Source organism: Lepisma saccharinum, chromosome 13, assembly GCF_977018435.1.
Source record: "Lepisma saccharinum chromosome 13, izLepSacc3.1, whole genome shotgun sequence".
Lineage (NCBI taxonomy): Eukaryota > Metazoa > Arthropoda > Insecta > Zygentoma > Lepismatidae > Lepisma > Lepisma saccharinum.
Genome location: NC_139241.1, coordinates 85577391 through 85593669, shown reverse-complemented (window position 1 = coordinate 85593669; position 16279 = coordinate 85577391). Strand labels below are relative to the sequence as shown.

Here is a 16279-nt window from a genome sequence, read left to right as displayed (position 1 = left end):
GGCAACCAGTGCTGCTGACAAGTTTGCTGATGCAGATGGCGACATTCCGATCCACCTTCTGCCAGTTAGGGATTCACAAACTGCTTTTTTTGTTGTTTCCTTCCTAACCCTTGGCAGGATAAGTGGGACAAAGAATCGGGGAAATACGCTTGGAGGTATTAAGCCCACTACATTGGCGCTTGGTGTTCATCTTACCATCCTTCCCATCGTTCTCACAGATGGGCACTTGCTGCAAGGCTGGACAACTCCAGTGTGTTGTGTCTGTTATGTCATTTTAAGTGTTAAGGCATATTCTTCCTTTCCTCAGGCAGACTTTTAACCTTCCCAACTGTTTGTCATCTTCGTTGGGATGTGACTGTTTTACCAAACATTTTTAGGTTCTTGAGAAGAGCTGGTCTCTTCCACTGTTTGTGTATTCTTATATTTTTAATGTGTAGTGTTTGTCATGTGCAGGTCCCTTTAGAAATTTGCACTCTTAACTTTTCCCAAGGGCTTTTAACATCCCATTTTTAACTCTCAGGTAAGGATTTTAGTTAAGGAGCCGTTTCCCCGCATACATGAATGGTGCAAAATGGCCATATGTGCCGATGCCCCCCCAAAATTTCTTTCATTATAAGTTTCTACATTATTGAAATTGAAAATATCATTTAGATTTACTTTGTATCTGATTATTAACGTGTGCATGTGAATGACTATTTTTACATTTTACTAATTGTAAAATGGACCTGAGTAAGAAGTGCACACATATCATCATCATCATCACACACACAGAAACCATGACAACCATGTTCATAAACAACTCTTTCCATGTAAACACCAATCTACTGAAGCTGAAAAAGAAATTACTCACGTAGATTCCATTCGCAGAATGAATCTACGGGTGGGAAACCCTTGAATCGACAAGTTGGAAACACTTCTGTTGACGAGCACTGCACCACCAGGCGTAACTAGGTGAGCTTAAACTCCAGGCCACATGCATTCAGGGCAGTCGATTCTTTTCTTTGTTCCTTAAAAACCATTCAAGATTTCATATAATGTTTGCAAATGAATCTGCAGATTGGCATCAGTAAATTTTATATCAGCACTTTATACATATTGGTTAAAATTACGTGTAGTACATAAAATTTCCGCTGCGTGTGTGTGCATATTATTGTATTTATAAATTTGGTTTAGCTGATGACTAAGGCCTGGATGTTTATGTAGCCTCAATATCATCATCATCCTTCGCAGTTTCCTGCCTCTGGCATAGAAGTTAAGCCTCTCCATTTTCTTCTGGTCTTCCACCACTCCTCTCTTTCCACGGTGTTCCAATCTTGTCCTCTTCTCCTAATACTCTCCACTATTTGCTCTTTTTACCAACATCTTGGTCTCCCCCTTGGACTCCTCCCACTCCTTGTGCTTTGTAAGCTCTTACTGGCAGTCTTTCTGCTCCCTCAATATGTAGGATAAATTGGTGAAATATGTAAAATATATATTAAAATGTGTAATGTAGTAATTTCCTTCATCCAGTGCAATTTTCTAGATTCCTAACAGTAAAAGAAAGAATTGTACTAAATTAACTTATATATTTTTTTTTTAGAAGTTATTTTGAAATAATAACTTCATTTACAGTCACTATTCTTAGAATCAGCAAGGATAATTTGCAAAATGTGGTTACGTAAGACTATTAAACTACCGTTGAGAACAGTGAAAGCGAACAACATAGAAATTCACGTGAATGCTCTGAAAGCAATTCTGGAGAGATGTAGCCAACCTCCATGGTGGAGTGGTTAGCACAACGCCAGGGATCCCAGGTTCTAATCCCAGCCTACATGCAGGAGTGTCCCTTCAACAATTTCATTCTAACGTCGCTCATCCTCATTTTCAAGATTAGCCAAAGGTCGTAAGGCACGACAACCTCACTGCAAAAATCAAGGCTCCACGTGCACTTTGTTCTTCACTGCTTCCACATTTCTCAAATACTCCATGCTCATTCTGGGAATAGTGTCTGCAAGCCAACAATCACTTAGTAGAAGTCGCAACCAGATGGAAATTACTGATCTTTTAGAGGAATATCTGTCGCATGAATTTATCTGCATTACTCACTGAAAAGTAGTGATGTGGCACAAATAGCACAACTTGTGTAAAAATATATATATATATATATATATATGCACTGTAAATGGAAAATATGTAATATACCTCAAAATATATAACTTGGAATTCATTCTTATTCTCCATTCACTGCAGAAGGAAATTAACGTAAACAAAATCATGTGACTTCTGACAAATAGTTTGTTCCCTATGTGTTAGTTCTGGCGTTGTTTTACCTATTAAGATATTGGGTCCAGGGGTGCTATGTATCTGGAGAAACTGGAAATTTTACAGATAATCTGGAATTTACGTGCATTTTGGAGTCTGCAAGACCAGTTATGGATTCAGTTCTTGAGATTCCACTCCTCAAAAGGATTCAGCTTCCTTTGACTTTTGGTCCTAAATAGACCAAATAGGTAATATTTAATTTTCACTTGTTTTCTAGGTTTTAGAAAGAATATCAAAGTAAAAGTTGTAGTGCATCTTTACTGATTGATAACTAAAGTACTAGGGACGTTCAATATATAAGTTTCCCTGTGCTGTAAAATATTGTATAAAGCAATGCCATTAAAATGAAGCACATGGTTGACAAGAAGAACAAAAATTGATTCGTTATCAGACGTGAAGGTGCATGCGCTCAAGGGCGAAAAGTAAATGGTTGTTCGGAAAATGTGGGCTCTCATCATAAGGTGTTCAGAAGCATGGATGGTGCACGCGTGTTGGAAAGCTGGAGTAAAGAAGAAGAAGAATGTTCTGTCGTTCGATATTACCTCCTAGTGCCATTCATACAAAACTTGTTGCTGTTTATAGTGATTCCGTAATGACAGTGCAAATGGTTAGGCGTTGGTGCAAGTTGTTTGATGATAGCAGGGTGTGCATTTTTGACAACGTTCGAGCCCGGGCGATCTTCGAGTGCCACCACTGATGATAACATTGCGAAGGTGGATGAACTTGTTCAAGAAAACCGTCGAGTGAAGGTACGCAAGGTTGCAGAAAGGTTGAACATTTCTGTTGGTACAGTTCATCACATCATTCACGAGAAATTGCAATACCGCAAAGTGTGTGCACGTTGGGTTCCGCATCAACTGAGTCGCGATAATCGACTGATAAGAATGGGCTGCAACCTTGAAGGTTTAATGCGATACCAGCAAGATGGCAATGCATTCCTCATGCGCATTGTGACAGGGGATGAGACATTTGTCCATCATTATACTCCCGAATTCAAGAGAACATCCATGGTGTGGAAGCACAAACATGTGAAGAAGAAGAAGTTCAAGATGGATCGATCAGCTGGGAAGGTGCTTGTGACCGTTTTCTGGTGCTAAGGGCGTTCTGCTGATGGACTTTTTGGAACGAGGAAGAACAATTCATGCTGACCGTTATTGTCAAACATTGGATAAACTGAAAAACGCAATTCGACATAAGCGACCAGGTCTCCTGTCAACTGGTGTCATTCTTGACGATCACGCTCGCTCTCACTCAGCAGTGCAAACACAACACAAAATTGAAGAATTGGGGTGAGAACGGCTGCCCCACCCTCCACACAGCCCCGATTTAGTGCCGAGTGATTTCCATCTTTTTCTGGTGTTAAAGTCTGAATTGCAAGGTTACCATTTTGAAACAGATGAAGAAGTGAAGCGGAATGTGAGAATAGTGCTCAATAGCCAGAGCCCTGATTTTCTTGCAAAGGGTATGGACAAATTGGTGCAACGGTGGGACAAATGCCTGAATCTCTATGGGGATTATGTGGAGAAGTGAGGAAGTATCCTCCTACACGTGTATGTATAGTTTTCTAATGTATCTTAACAATAATTTTTTTTACAGCATACGGAAACTTATATATTGAACGACCCACTTAGGTTGACAACAAGATCGCAATTATCGGAAAGGTTGGCGAAGATGAGGTTATAGATCTTGGTCTTGTTGGCATTTAAATTTTAGTGTAGCAAGAAAAGAAATTTTGTTACAAGATTGTAGAATTTTATGTAATGAACGTTGACTGTTATCGTTTGGTCTGCATAATAGTACATGAATAGTGCAAAAAGTGAACATAGTGTCATACAAAATTTTTCTTTTTTTTTCTTTACATTTATAAGCACACAGCACCTGGAGAAATCGTTGCATGAAGGAATTGTGTAGCAAATCTGCTAGAAAGTGAAAATTTTTGTTGCTTTATGAAGATTATGTTGTTCATGAGCTTTTTTCTGTTTGATATTGATTGTAATTTTATGTCATTCTTAAAATTTTCTGTGTATGTAGAATGAAATTTCCTTATTCATCATAATTAACGGACCTGTATATTTAATTGAAAACACAAGGTTCAAAAGTAAAAATCATGATAGTAAATATGTCTGGAAAATATTCATTTTTAGAGTGGAAACGTGGAAATGTCAGAGAATTTCATAATAAAAGAATCATAGCAACCATGGAGTCTCACAACTTGAATAAAGCAGTAAGACTTGAATCTCCTGGCGACGAATGATGAATAGATTGTCTCGGGCTATCGACCAGGTGAGTTGTGGAAAATATTCCAAGCTTTCGAGAGAGCTAACGTCACTCTCATCTTCATTGTTGAAGTTAATAAAGCATTTACGTTGAGTCTTTTGGCTACATCACACACACTATTCTTACATGCAAGTTTCCTGCCCAGCTACCATTCAAACAACCAACAGGATTTCTCACAAGTCACATGCATTCTTTTACATTGACTTCGTTCTTACAACAGAGAGAGAATATCTTTGTGCCTATATGCAGATAAAGAATGTGACTACATAAGAATCCATGCATTACTGTTAACATATTGATTAGTTATTAATTCATTGAAAAAAATATATATTAATAGTGTTTTTTCTCCCTTTACAGTTGAGCAAAGTTCTACGATCAATTCGCGTTCCCCAAGATCGATGATAACAGTGCATCTTTAGCCAGCGTCGTAAGTTTTAATCAGGTGCTTTACATTATGAACATTGTTATTCAACGAGGCAGTGCTGTATCAATCATCATCAACCGCTCATTCGTATGAATAGTAAAATTATCCCTAAAGATCTTGAAACGAAATACTTTACTCAAAGACAAGAGAAATATTGTTATTATTTCTTGGCTTTCACTTATTATGTAATATATATATATATATATATATATATATTTTAAGTGCACGTTGTCTTATGTTGCATGCTTTTTGGATTCTGTAAGAAATGAACTCAAGCATTCGAAACTCCTGCTGAAAAGACTTGCCTTAGGAGCTTGCCCAGTTAGTGACCATCATAGAGGACGTAATGACAGCGCTCGTTCTCATACATCACCCATCGTCTTTCTTAACGGCTCTCGTACTTCTAAAACAACAGTCGTAGGGTTTACAACCTCGAAGTGCTTAGTGCACAAGGAATAATAATAATAATGTTGGCCATGAGGATATTTTAAATAAACCTGTTGAAGGATGTTTGTCCAAATGAGATATATATATTTAATGTTTTGTTTTGAAGAAACTACCAATTTTTGTATCAATTTTCAACTCATGAACTGATGTAGCTATGAAACTCAAGTCAGCATGTGTTCATTAGGTGAAGCAACCAATGAAAGACTGAAAAAAGGCCAGTATTTTGGATGTTGAATCATGCATAGGCATTAAGGCATGAAGAAACACAAATAGATGTGTGTATATACAAGACGTTATCATCATTAGAGCATGTTGCATTGTTACTAAAGAACTATTGCAATCTGTAGAGAATTTAATGACGAGTGTTTGAGGTTTTGCGAATTCAAGTGGGACTGGTTTTCAGTTTGTGTATTTTGTAAGTAAAAAGGGAGCTAAATTCACATTAGTTTTTTTTTATATATATACTTCTAAAGGACCAACTAGGTATCACATGTTGATGTAACTGTTCTTTTTAAAACTTTGACAAGCTTTTTTTCACTCAATGTGAAGTTTAGCGTAATTTTGCATATCGTCATATGAGAACCAGAGTAACTTAATTCCAAAAATGTGGTTTTCAGATTTGTTTAAATCAACTCCTCTGAAGAGTTCTGGAGTCGGATTGACATATCTCCTATTCGGATCATTATCAACCAGTTAGTATTGTATCTCCAATCTCCCCTACGTGTGATAAATTGAAGTTACGTCCCTCTGGTTCTCGTACAGGATGATATATAAGCGCCATCTTGGTGGCCAAGTGCGTTAAGGAGAAGAGGGACAGTTTCGCACCAGGCATGCATTAATTTCAATATTGTTGGAATGTACACTGCTGCTAAAAAAATACCCAAACAGTATGAGTTGCAAGTGGAAGCGGGTTAAGCTAGATGCGATGTTTGAAAAATATAATGAATAATTATTTATAGACTCCCATGTATTCCTTATGGACAAACAACTTCAAGTTACAACTATTCAAATGGAAGTTTTGACTTTTCTTAACAAACAAAATCTTCAACTTGTCCTGTTCCCATTCGTGTGTCTTTCTACAGCATCGGAAGTTAGCCATCCATCTCACCGTGGTGAAAAGTCTGTTGGAGAGGAGCAGTTTAGGGTCCTCGCGTCTGGTTGGACACAAACTGTTCCTCCTGCCATTAAAAATAGCACCAAACAAAATGTTCTGAACTAGGCAATGACCATGAACTTGTTATAAAGCTCAGCTAGACCTTTGGCTATCACCAGCAAAGTTGATTTCAAAATTTTCTCTTCTTTCAAAAAATTCACTACGCTATTCGAAATTCTGAAAACGTACATTTTCTTCTAGAGCAGCGGTTCTCAATCTTTTTCAGTCAGGGACCCACCTTGAAGGATATGACACTTCATTGGACCCATAAGCATTGGTCGGCAGAATTAGTACTTAGGGCTGTGCACCCAGTTTATAATAATATTTTTGCTAACATCGAGTACTTTAAGAAGCCCTCTTTTATGCTTCCTTAAATAAATTAAAACCACTGCAATCCATTGTTAATAGGCAGTTAGCTTTGTAATCCAAGCAGTCTTGAGAGCAATGTGAAATGATGGCAGTTCACACCTCTCGACAACCACCCACACACGCAAGCATTTGGAGATATCAAGCGACACTGTAAGTCGACGTGCATATGACACACAGATAATTAAGTTCTCATTGCTGCAACCGAAACGAAAATGATAGATATGCGATTCTTTTGAGTTAAACAATGGAGAGATGCCGGTAAAAAGCAATGGTAGAGCGCGAATAACAAAAATGTAGAGTTTAGACTTCGTACAACAGGGGTTGAATTTAAATTGTTAAAACAATATATATGTATCTTAGTAATTTAAATGTAAGTTTTTAAGAAACACTAAATAAATTTTCAAGCCCGACTTTGCACCCCACCAAATGCTCCCTCAGGACCCAGCAGTGGTTCCCAAACTTTTTCGTTTCACGGCACCCTTAGTGTTTCAAGACATTTCCGGGGTGTCAGAATGTAGGCCTATCGAACACTTTCAATGCTCAGTTAGTGATGTTAGGTTGCTTGCCTGAAGTTAAAATATAAACAAACACACATTTCAAATTCGGAAACATTTTGTGTGTAAAACTAATAAATTAGCACATATTTGGAACAATCATATCATTTCATGGAAAATATTGGAACATTTCGCAGCTGCCCTGTAAGCCAGCTGCGGCGCACACTTTGGGAACCACTGGTCTAGACACGTGAATCTTTGTGTGGTTTTCAGGTATTTGAAATAGTTTTGTGACTACATAAGACTACCAGTCATAAACTCTTGCAAATATCTAGACAACCTAGAAAGCAAAATATAAGAAGATTAACATGAATGCTCTAGAAAGATTCTCAGCAGATGTAAGTTTTCAGAATTTCGAATATTGTGTTTTTTTTTTTTTTTTTTTTTTTTTTTTTTTTCATTTTGAAAGGAGACTAAATTTCAAAAATGATTTCCCTGACATCGGCAGAAGGTTCAGTTGAGCCTTCATGTTCTTAATCATCATCATCATCCTTTACTGTTTCCTGCCTCTGGCTGGGTCTGCATAGAAGTCAAGCCTCTCCATTTTTTCCTGGTCTTCCACCACTCCTCCCTTTCCACGGTGTTCCAATCTTGTCCTCTTCTCCTAACACACTGCTATCTGCTCTTTCCACAGACACCTTGGTCTCCCTCTTGGCCTTATTCCCACTCCTTGTGCATTGTAAGCTCTTACTGGTAGTCTTCCTGCATCCATCCTCTTCATGTGTCCGAACCATCTCATCTATGCCTGATCTAGTCTGTCTGTTAGATTTCCTCATTCCTTATTCTATCCCTTCTAGTCTTCTCCAATATACTCCTTAAAAATTTCATCTCCACTGCCTGCATCTTTCTTTTCTCTCTCTCTGACATTGTCAAAGTCTCCGTATGTAATTATTGGCACATAGTATGCGTTGTATATTGCCTTCTTTCATTTCATAGGGACATCCCTGTTCCATATTAATCTTTGAATGCTTTGATAAAGCAGTTACTTATCTTTCTTATATTTTCATTTCTTTTCTCTTTTGGCTCATCACAATGATGGTGCTTTAATTTCTCCAAATTTAACCTTATCCCAGTCAAATTAAAATTTGAGAAAAATAAAATTTTACTCAATTCAGAAGATATGTATAATGAATTAGCATGCAAATGTTGGTGCATATTTAATATACATCAAAGAATTATGTAAACAACTTGAAAACACACAAACTGAAAACCAGCAGTACACTTCAGCGAATGGGAGAAATTATGAGTAGAATATCAAATTAGTATTTTTAATATAAAATGATTATACATATTTTAAATCAAGCGAAATTGAAGCCAGTTATCGTAGGTAATACTGAGAGTAATTATATTGATTGTAAAAAGTATGGTATTGTGAAGAAGAAATATATAAATATATATATATATTAATCTGTACTAAAAAATTCACATGATTAAGGATTAGTATGTTGAAGTTAAAATCCAAATAACTATTGTGAAGTGATCAAGTAAATAGTAACTATTATCGAACTCATTCCTTTGCTTAAATATTTTTACTATTGTATTACTTACTGATGTTTCCTCTTCTCCTTTTGTTACTCATAAGTATGTGCCCAATTATTGCCTCTAGTGAGTTATTTTCATTATTTTTAAGTGATTATTCAATTTCATAGTGAATGATGATTATTTTAACTCTTATCCGGGCAAGCAGTGTCTATCGGACACTGCATTGTTTTAAATGGATCTTGCCCTTCTAATGCGAGATTTTTATGTTTCATTAATGTGGAAACCTAATCATCATTGTTATGTCCATAATTCTCGTATTCATCATCATCATCATCATCGTAATTACATGTTGTTGTAATTTTTGCAGCATAGTATATGAAAAATGTTAGGCTGGAAGGTAGTGTGAAGAAATTGTTTTATTTGCTCATATATTTTTCATTTTTTCTATTTTGTTGCTAGTAATATTTTTATGTGATGTCTTATTAAATACTTTAATTATGATTAAACATTTGTTAACACATATTCAAGTAATATTACAACTTTTGTTTTTACACTGTGTCCGACAGACACTGCTTGCCCATTTACGTAAGTGAAATGGAAAATACTTTATCAAACGAAGTCAAATATTGTGAAATGAGAAAAAAGAGAGAAACAAAGAAAGTAAAAAAATATAATGAACAGTGTCTGATAGACACTGGTTGCCCGGATAAGGGTTAATAATACAATGTGTGGTACTTTTCTCTTATTGAACATTCCTATTTTTTATAATAATTTTCTGTAATGACTTGCATATTTTAGGTGGCCATTTCTGGAATATTCAAAAAGTTACATTTGCTTCATGCCATGAAGGCATATAACGTATTCCCATTTCACCAATGGGGGGGGGGGGGATGAGGTGGTCAGCACCATACTCAGGCCACCTTTATTGGAGCTAGTGTGAACCACAGTGCTGCTTTATGCAGGGACAGGGTCGCTAATATGTCCCGCACCGTGGCCGTACTGTCTAAGGCATCATGATTTGGGCTCCGGCTACGAGACGCATGCAAGTTCAAGTCTCCTGGGGGAAGCGTAACAACTTTTCTCCTGAGATTTTGTCAGGCATTACTGTGCACTTTATGCATGGAGGCTAAACACTCAAGACAAGTCTGTACTGGGACAACAGGCATTAACTTCAACAATTAGAAGACTGAACGTGCCCAATCATGTAACCACGGAAATTTTGGCAAAATGCAAAAATTGATTTCCTGTACTTTCTATTTACCATGTAGGAATAGCAAATGTTAAGTTTCCATATTTGCAACGGTGTCTTATGGAAACTGAAATATGACTACGTGCTGTCAAACCGTTTTTTAAATTATATTTGGTTCTGAAAAAATAAAGAAAGTAACATTTCATAAAACTTTGGTTCGTTTTTCAAAACGTTTTTCTGATTTTGGTTTCCAAAAAACAGCTTTTCTTGAAAACTGAAAACCGGAAATAAAATAATTTCAGCAACACCAATGCCCTTCGTGCCACTGATTCTCATTAACACCAGTCATTTAATTCTAGTTGTTTTGTAAACGTAGCCAAATATAATTGCCATCAAATTATTTCTGATACATTAAGTACGAAAGGTGCCATTTCCTTCGTGAAGAGCAAGGGGAGATCACCATAACCTGGTGGTTGCTTGTCAATTTTTTTTTTCTTTAAGTACTGTAGAAGCATCTTACTTGATATGAACAGAATGAAAAACATTGAAGAAGAATTAGCTTTTAAGAAAATGATTAGTGAAAACCTTCAAAGGAAAGCAATTTGATTCTCTGTAAACAATAATATCCGGTCATCGGGAGATGCGGTGATGACAAAGCAAAATAATAAAAATATTGCTTTTTAAATATTTTAGGGAAGAAGAAAAAATAAATCAGAATATTCGCATATTTGAGCTAAATTAGTCAAGTAACACCATTTAACAGCTAGAAATATGCAAGGGATTCGAAAGGAGAGCCCAGTTCGTTCTACACCCCCTCCCCCCATGTCCAACCGTCCCGCTGCATTTCTGTTGAGTGCAATGGTGTCAGATGGGCCAGCTCATCGCAGCAGGTCTGCGAATCCAAGGTCCTTCGACCGCTTTTGAAGGTGTGGTCATGAGACACCTTTTTTTCAGCCTCCTTGTTTACAAACATGGCAGGGTTTCTGTGACATCAAGATGAAACTTTTTAGAATGTCCCAACACTGTAAACCATGCAACACTCTTGTTTTTTAAGAGAAAAAAAAACATATTGAAGAGCATCGCAACGCAACTTACACAGAATACATGATGAAAGTAATGGTGCATAGAAAAAAATATATAAGTAAACAAAAGCATAAATTTCCCCACGGTTAGTGCTAGAAAGAACTGGAAAAAATAGCAGTTCTGGATCCATTCTATTTTCTTCATAGTATTTCTTCTTTTAATTTTTTTGGATCCTGCAGTTCAAATATCGATTTGGGGGGGGGGGGTGTTCTTGGTTTACAAAACACGAAGTACTTCCTCCTGTTTTGTGTTTACTATGCTTACAAATGACAAGATTGATCAAGATTTTTGTTCTCGAGGTGATAGACATACTCAAACAGAACCTTTTCCCTAACATATGTCACAAGTCTTGCGATGACTACGTAAAAATGTCACACTTTGCCACTGAATAATATATTTAATAACATTGATCTAGCTTAATAATCAGCTTAAAAATCTGTTTGCAATTGCAGCACAAGGAGAGATCAATACGCTATACTGGAGCAAGACTGTGCTTAACAGTACAGAAGGTGAGAGTGTGTGTGGATGGAACAAAGCAGTGCAGAGCTCGTAGCTAGAATTGTGTTGCCTGCTCCGTGCTCTGCCGTCCCCTTAAGTCCCTACGTGCGGAGAGACTTGTTTTTGTTCGCTTTTCTGGAACAGGATACACAATAAATGTGCACCATAAATGAAACTAGACCTCATACCCATAACGAAAGTTTTTGTCAGGAAAAGTAATTTTATTATTGAAACTCTGCACAAAACATATAATTAAATCATTCAAGCATTTACAACATTTTTCATATTATTAGAATCAGGACATTGGTACTCACTGTTGACATAGGGCATACGTCATTTTACTCGTCTATTCCTTCCCTTGTTTTCTGGTCTGACAACAAGGATACCATATTCTCGAAATTTTTGGGACTTTTGAAAGCTATTTTTATTTTCGTACTGCATGGATTGGAAAGTTTTTATCTGGATTTCGATATGGGTAACAAATTGGGACTTTTGAAGCAATTGATATACTGATTATATTGCAGTGAACGAGAGAACATAACAGCCACTACAATTTCCCTCGATATCAGTGTGTGAACTTTGATGCAAAGAAAAATCGTTAAGAATAATTATAATAAATAGCTGTAGTTTATTATTAGTTTATAATAAATAATTGTTATTATTATTAGAAATCATAAAGTCCTGGCAATATTCATGCAAATAGAGAACACAATACATCATGCACAACAATTGTGCACAGACTATCATATTTTCCCATTTTTGACACAAATGTTTCAACATTAACATATTGAATGATGATGGTATTACTCTTAAAATGGTAGCAGTGGTGTATGAGATGTACATTTGTTTGAACCCTTGTTTAACAGTTGAATTTCAGACAATTATTTTGCTATATTTTTGTTCAGAATGTTTCAAGACTAATATTAACACAAAAAATGAGTTTTTCACCTGAGGGAATCAGGGTAAGCTACACAGTATACTTTTACAGATAATAGTAATCTTTGCCAACAATGTTACGAAGTGTTTCTGAACACAATTTTGTGTAATTACAGTTATTGTTTCCTTGATACATAAATGTGATTTTTATGTATTTTTAATCAGATGGTTACATTCAAGGTTTTTGCACTCTTGTAATGTTTCTCCTTATGCAACAAGTACTGTTTTAATACTTACAGCAGCTATAATTGTTAATTCTATTATGAACGCTCTTTAAGTATTGTTACTCTTTCTGATTGTTGCTATAAGAAGCGACATCTGTAGCAATATGGTCTCTTGTGAAGAATATTGTATGTATAATGTTGCGAAATTCACAGATTATAACTAAGAGATGTTTTGTTGTTATAGAGATCATGTATACATTATCAAATTGTTCCTGTTTTTGTAAAAATGAATTTCAAAGATTTCCTTATTGGCAGAGTGCCCAAGGTTTAATATGTAGAGCTTTACCACCTACCAAAGTTAACACTGCAGTACACCAGGAGCAGCACAGCACCACTTACTTTGATATATTATAATATATTTGTAACTATTTGTCAACTTTCAGTCTGAAGTGACATGCAACAGTTTGGCAGCTTTAATTCTGAAGTGACATGCAACAGGCAGCTTTCAGTCTGATGTGGCATGCTGGCAGCTTTTCATCTGAAGTGACATGCAACAGTTTGATGACATTCAGTCTGAAGTGAGATGCGACAGTTTTGTCAACTTTCAGAAATAAATGCATCTTTTATATGAAAGTGACGCAACTATCTGCAAGTGTCACTTGTCTCTTGGGGGTCACGGGGACTGGTCCATTTTCTCAATAGGGTGCACAGTTCTGTCTCAGTCTGCCACTCGTCACAGTGTGAAACCCATATGTCATCAGTCACTTAGTCACTTTGGTCTGAAAAATGCCTTTTAGAAACGTCACTAGGAATTCTCATATGTATACTCGGTCTATAATTTGTTACAGCAGGGTTTGGTAATCTTGATGCATTTGTGTTTTTTGACTTAGATCATCGAGTATTTCATTTCCCCACAATTCCCTCTGCCAGTCCCATGAGAGAATCTCCTCATTTGTCACCAGACAAGCATCAAGACTGGTGCTGAACTGATATCAGTGTGTGTCAGGATTGGAAAGTATCACTAGGAATATAATCACCAAATGGTTGTCCAGCTAATACGAGGGTCATCCAGAAAAAAAGGAACCTTTTTTGGTGTAAACATAAACAACAAATGATGCGTGCAAAACATTTCTGGTACAGAAACTACATACCTTCCTCTACTTTTCCACATATTAGCCACACCCATTCAAGCACTTATCATAGCATGATACCATCATTGTACTTAGTTGCTGCAAATGTGCTTTCCGGAAAAAGGAACATTTGACTGTAGCACGCAGCAAACTCCACGTATGCTCCCTCAGTTTGAACCAAGCTGTGAGCCCTAAACATGTGCGACAAAATTGAGAATGCTGCCAGGTGTGAGGTGCAGAATGTGATAAGGTTTCTGAATGTGAGAAAAGTATGTGCCAGTGAAATTCATAAGCAATTAAAAACTTTATTTCCGGAAATCACTTTGCCACGGCTGATGAGCTCAAAGATGATGTCACTACATGGTTGAATACATTGACTGGACTGTATCAACAAACTGGTATGATACGTGCTTGAATGGGTTTGGCGAATATGTGGAAAAGTTTAGTAAGGTATGTAGTTTCTGCATCATGAATTTTTTGCACATCCATCATTTGTCCTTTGTGTTTTACACCAAAACGTTCTTTTTTTTTCCTCGACCCTCATAGCATGTTTTCCATTTTTGGATAATTTGTGAAGATGAGGATGAGTGACGATATCATGAAATTGATGAACGGACACACTCAAATACCCATGCCCAGGCCCTTGGGCATCATAGTGCTATGTGCTAACTACTCCTCCACAGGGACCGGCAATATGTTTGAAGTCGTTAATAGTAAAATAGTTTTTACCGACGCTTGGTGAACAAAAGTTTGAGTAAATGATATAGTTTACTGATCTGTTCCATGAACATATTGCTAAAGTTAACTTTGGTGGGTGGTGCGGTGCGCCTTCTAAGCCAAAAGGCAAGACAATTTAGTGCTCGAACCAGTTGATTCGAATAAAATGCACTCGACATACATACACGTTTAACATAGACCAATCTCCTATCACTTACACGACTAGTGTAAATTGTCAATTTGTGCCTTAAGTTAAAAAAGTTTCCATCACAATGCTTAATATGCATTAGTTGCAGTTGTACTTATAATGTTTTTTTTTCAATAAGAAAATGTACGTATGTGAATAATGATTGTTTTAGGTAGCGTAAGTCATACTTCATAGATTAAGTTGTAGTCAGTCCTTGAGTAGTCGATGCTATAACTCGCAGACTCGTATCTATCCTGTTCGTCTGCTTGTTCATAGAACTTCATCAGAAGATCCTGTCTTGTTTCACTTTGTTACTGTGATATTTTTGGGTATGCTAAATTTCTACAGAAGCAATAAAAAAGTTGCATTTCAATCTAAGCTGTGGTTTTATTTTTCTCTTCATTTTCTTGTTTTTGTGTGAGAAGCAAGTCGAGGATGTATCTGCAAGGGGGATCTGGAGACAAAGGCATTCAAATTCATAAACGGTGGAACCTCAATTTTACGTTTTTCAGGGGACCAAGATGAGAGAACTTAAAATGATGGAATATGTAAAATCGGGGAAAATTTTATATAATTTTGTTCTATTGGGACCATGGAGATCGAATGTTTTATGCAGCAAAATGTCAAATCAGGCAATCGTGGTTCTACTGTATAACGTTAGGGAGCTTTCAGACCCAAACGCGTGTTTGCAACTGTCTCCAGTTTTTCTTGTATGCATGTGAGATCGCCCACTCCCTTTTGCATGCAGGTGTTCGTCCGTGGACCCTTGAAAGTTTTCTTGTGCGAGGAAGAAAAGGGACATCATTACGGAGTATGGGATACTCCTACATTAAAAATAAAGAATGGAAAGCAGGAGTCTGCCAGGTGGAAGAAACTGGAAACATAGCTGGTAGCTTAATTACTATTGTGAAAGGAATTGTTTACTGCTTGGACTGCAAGACCATGCACAAAATATGACAATTTTTACACCAAGGTCCACTGAATGTTCATTATTTTTGTTTATACTGTAGTACAGTTGTTTTGTTTTACCGATTTCCTTTAATAATTATTGTTTTTTAATTGAAATTGTTGCGTACCCCCTTTGAAGTTCAAATGGCCCTTCACTGTGGCCGTGTGGTCTAAAACGCAGGCTATGGAACATGCGTAGGTTCGAGTCTCCTGGGGGGAAGCGTAACAACTTGTCTGTGTGTGGGTGGGAGCGAGGCCTCACTGGCTGTTGTGCCATGGGTTATTGAAGTTTGAATTAAAAGGAGTTCACTGTAATATGCTGAAAAAATAATGAACACAAACTTCAATTTTCAGCACTGGAGCTAATCTGTTAGTCTGCAAGTCTTGTGTTTTCCTCTTGATTTTGATAGAGCAGATGTT

General features: G+C 36.8%; 1 protein-coding gene across 5 annotated transcripts in view; it reads left to right on the top strand.

Annotated features, from left to right (window-relative positions):
* The window catches only part of LOC145997497 (uncharacterized), a 78721-nt gene extending 63465 nt beyond the window's left edge, over positions 1–15256 (top strand). For 3 of the 5 annotated variants that reach the window (XM_083134608.1, XM_083134611.1, XM_083134610.1), the window contains 2 exons: positions 868–951; positions 4936–11503. In XM_083134608.1, the coding sequence (XP_082990734.1) occupies positions 868–951 (84 nt within the window). In that variant the 3' untranslated portion in view covers positions 4936–11503. Of the gene's footprint in view, positions 1–867; positions 952–4935; positions 11504–11731 lie in introns of those variants that run through there. The other 2 variants (XM_083134613.1, XM_083134612.1) reach the window with 2 other exon arrangements.
* The last annotated feature ends 1023 nt before the right edge of the window (positions 15257–16279 follow it).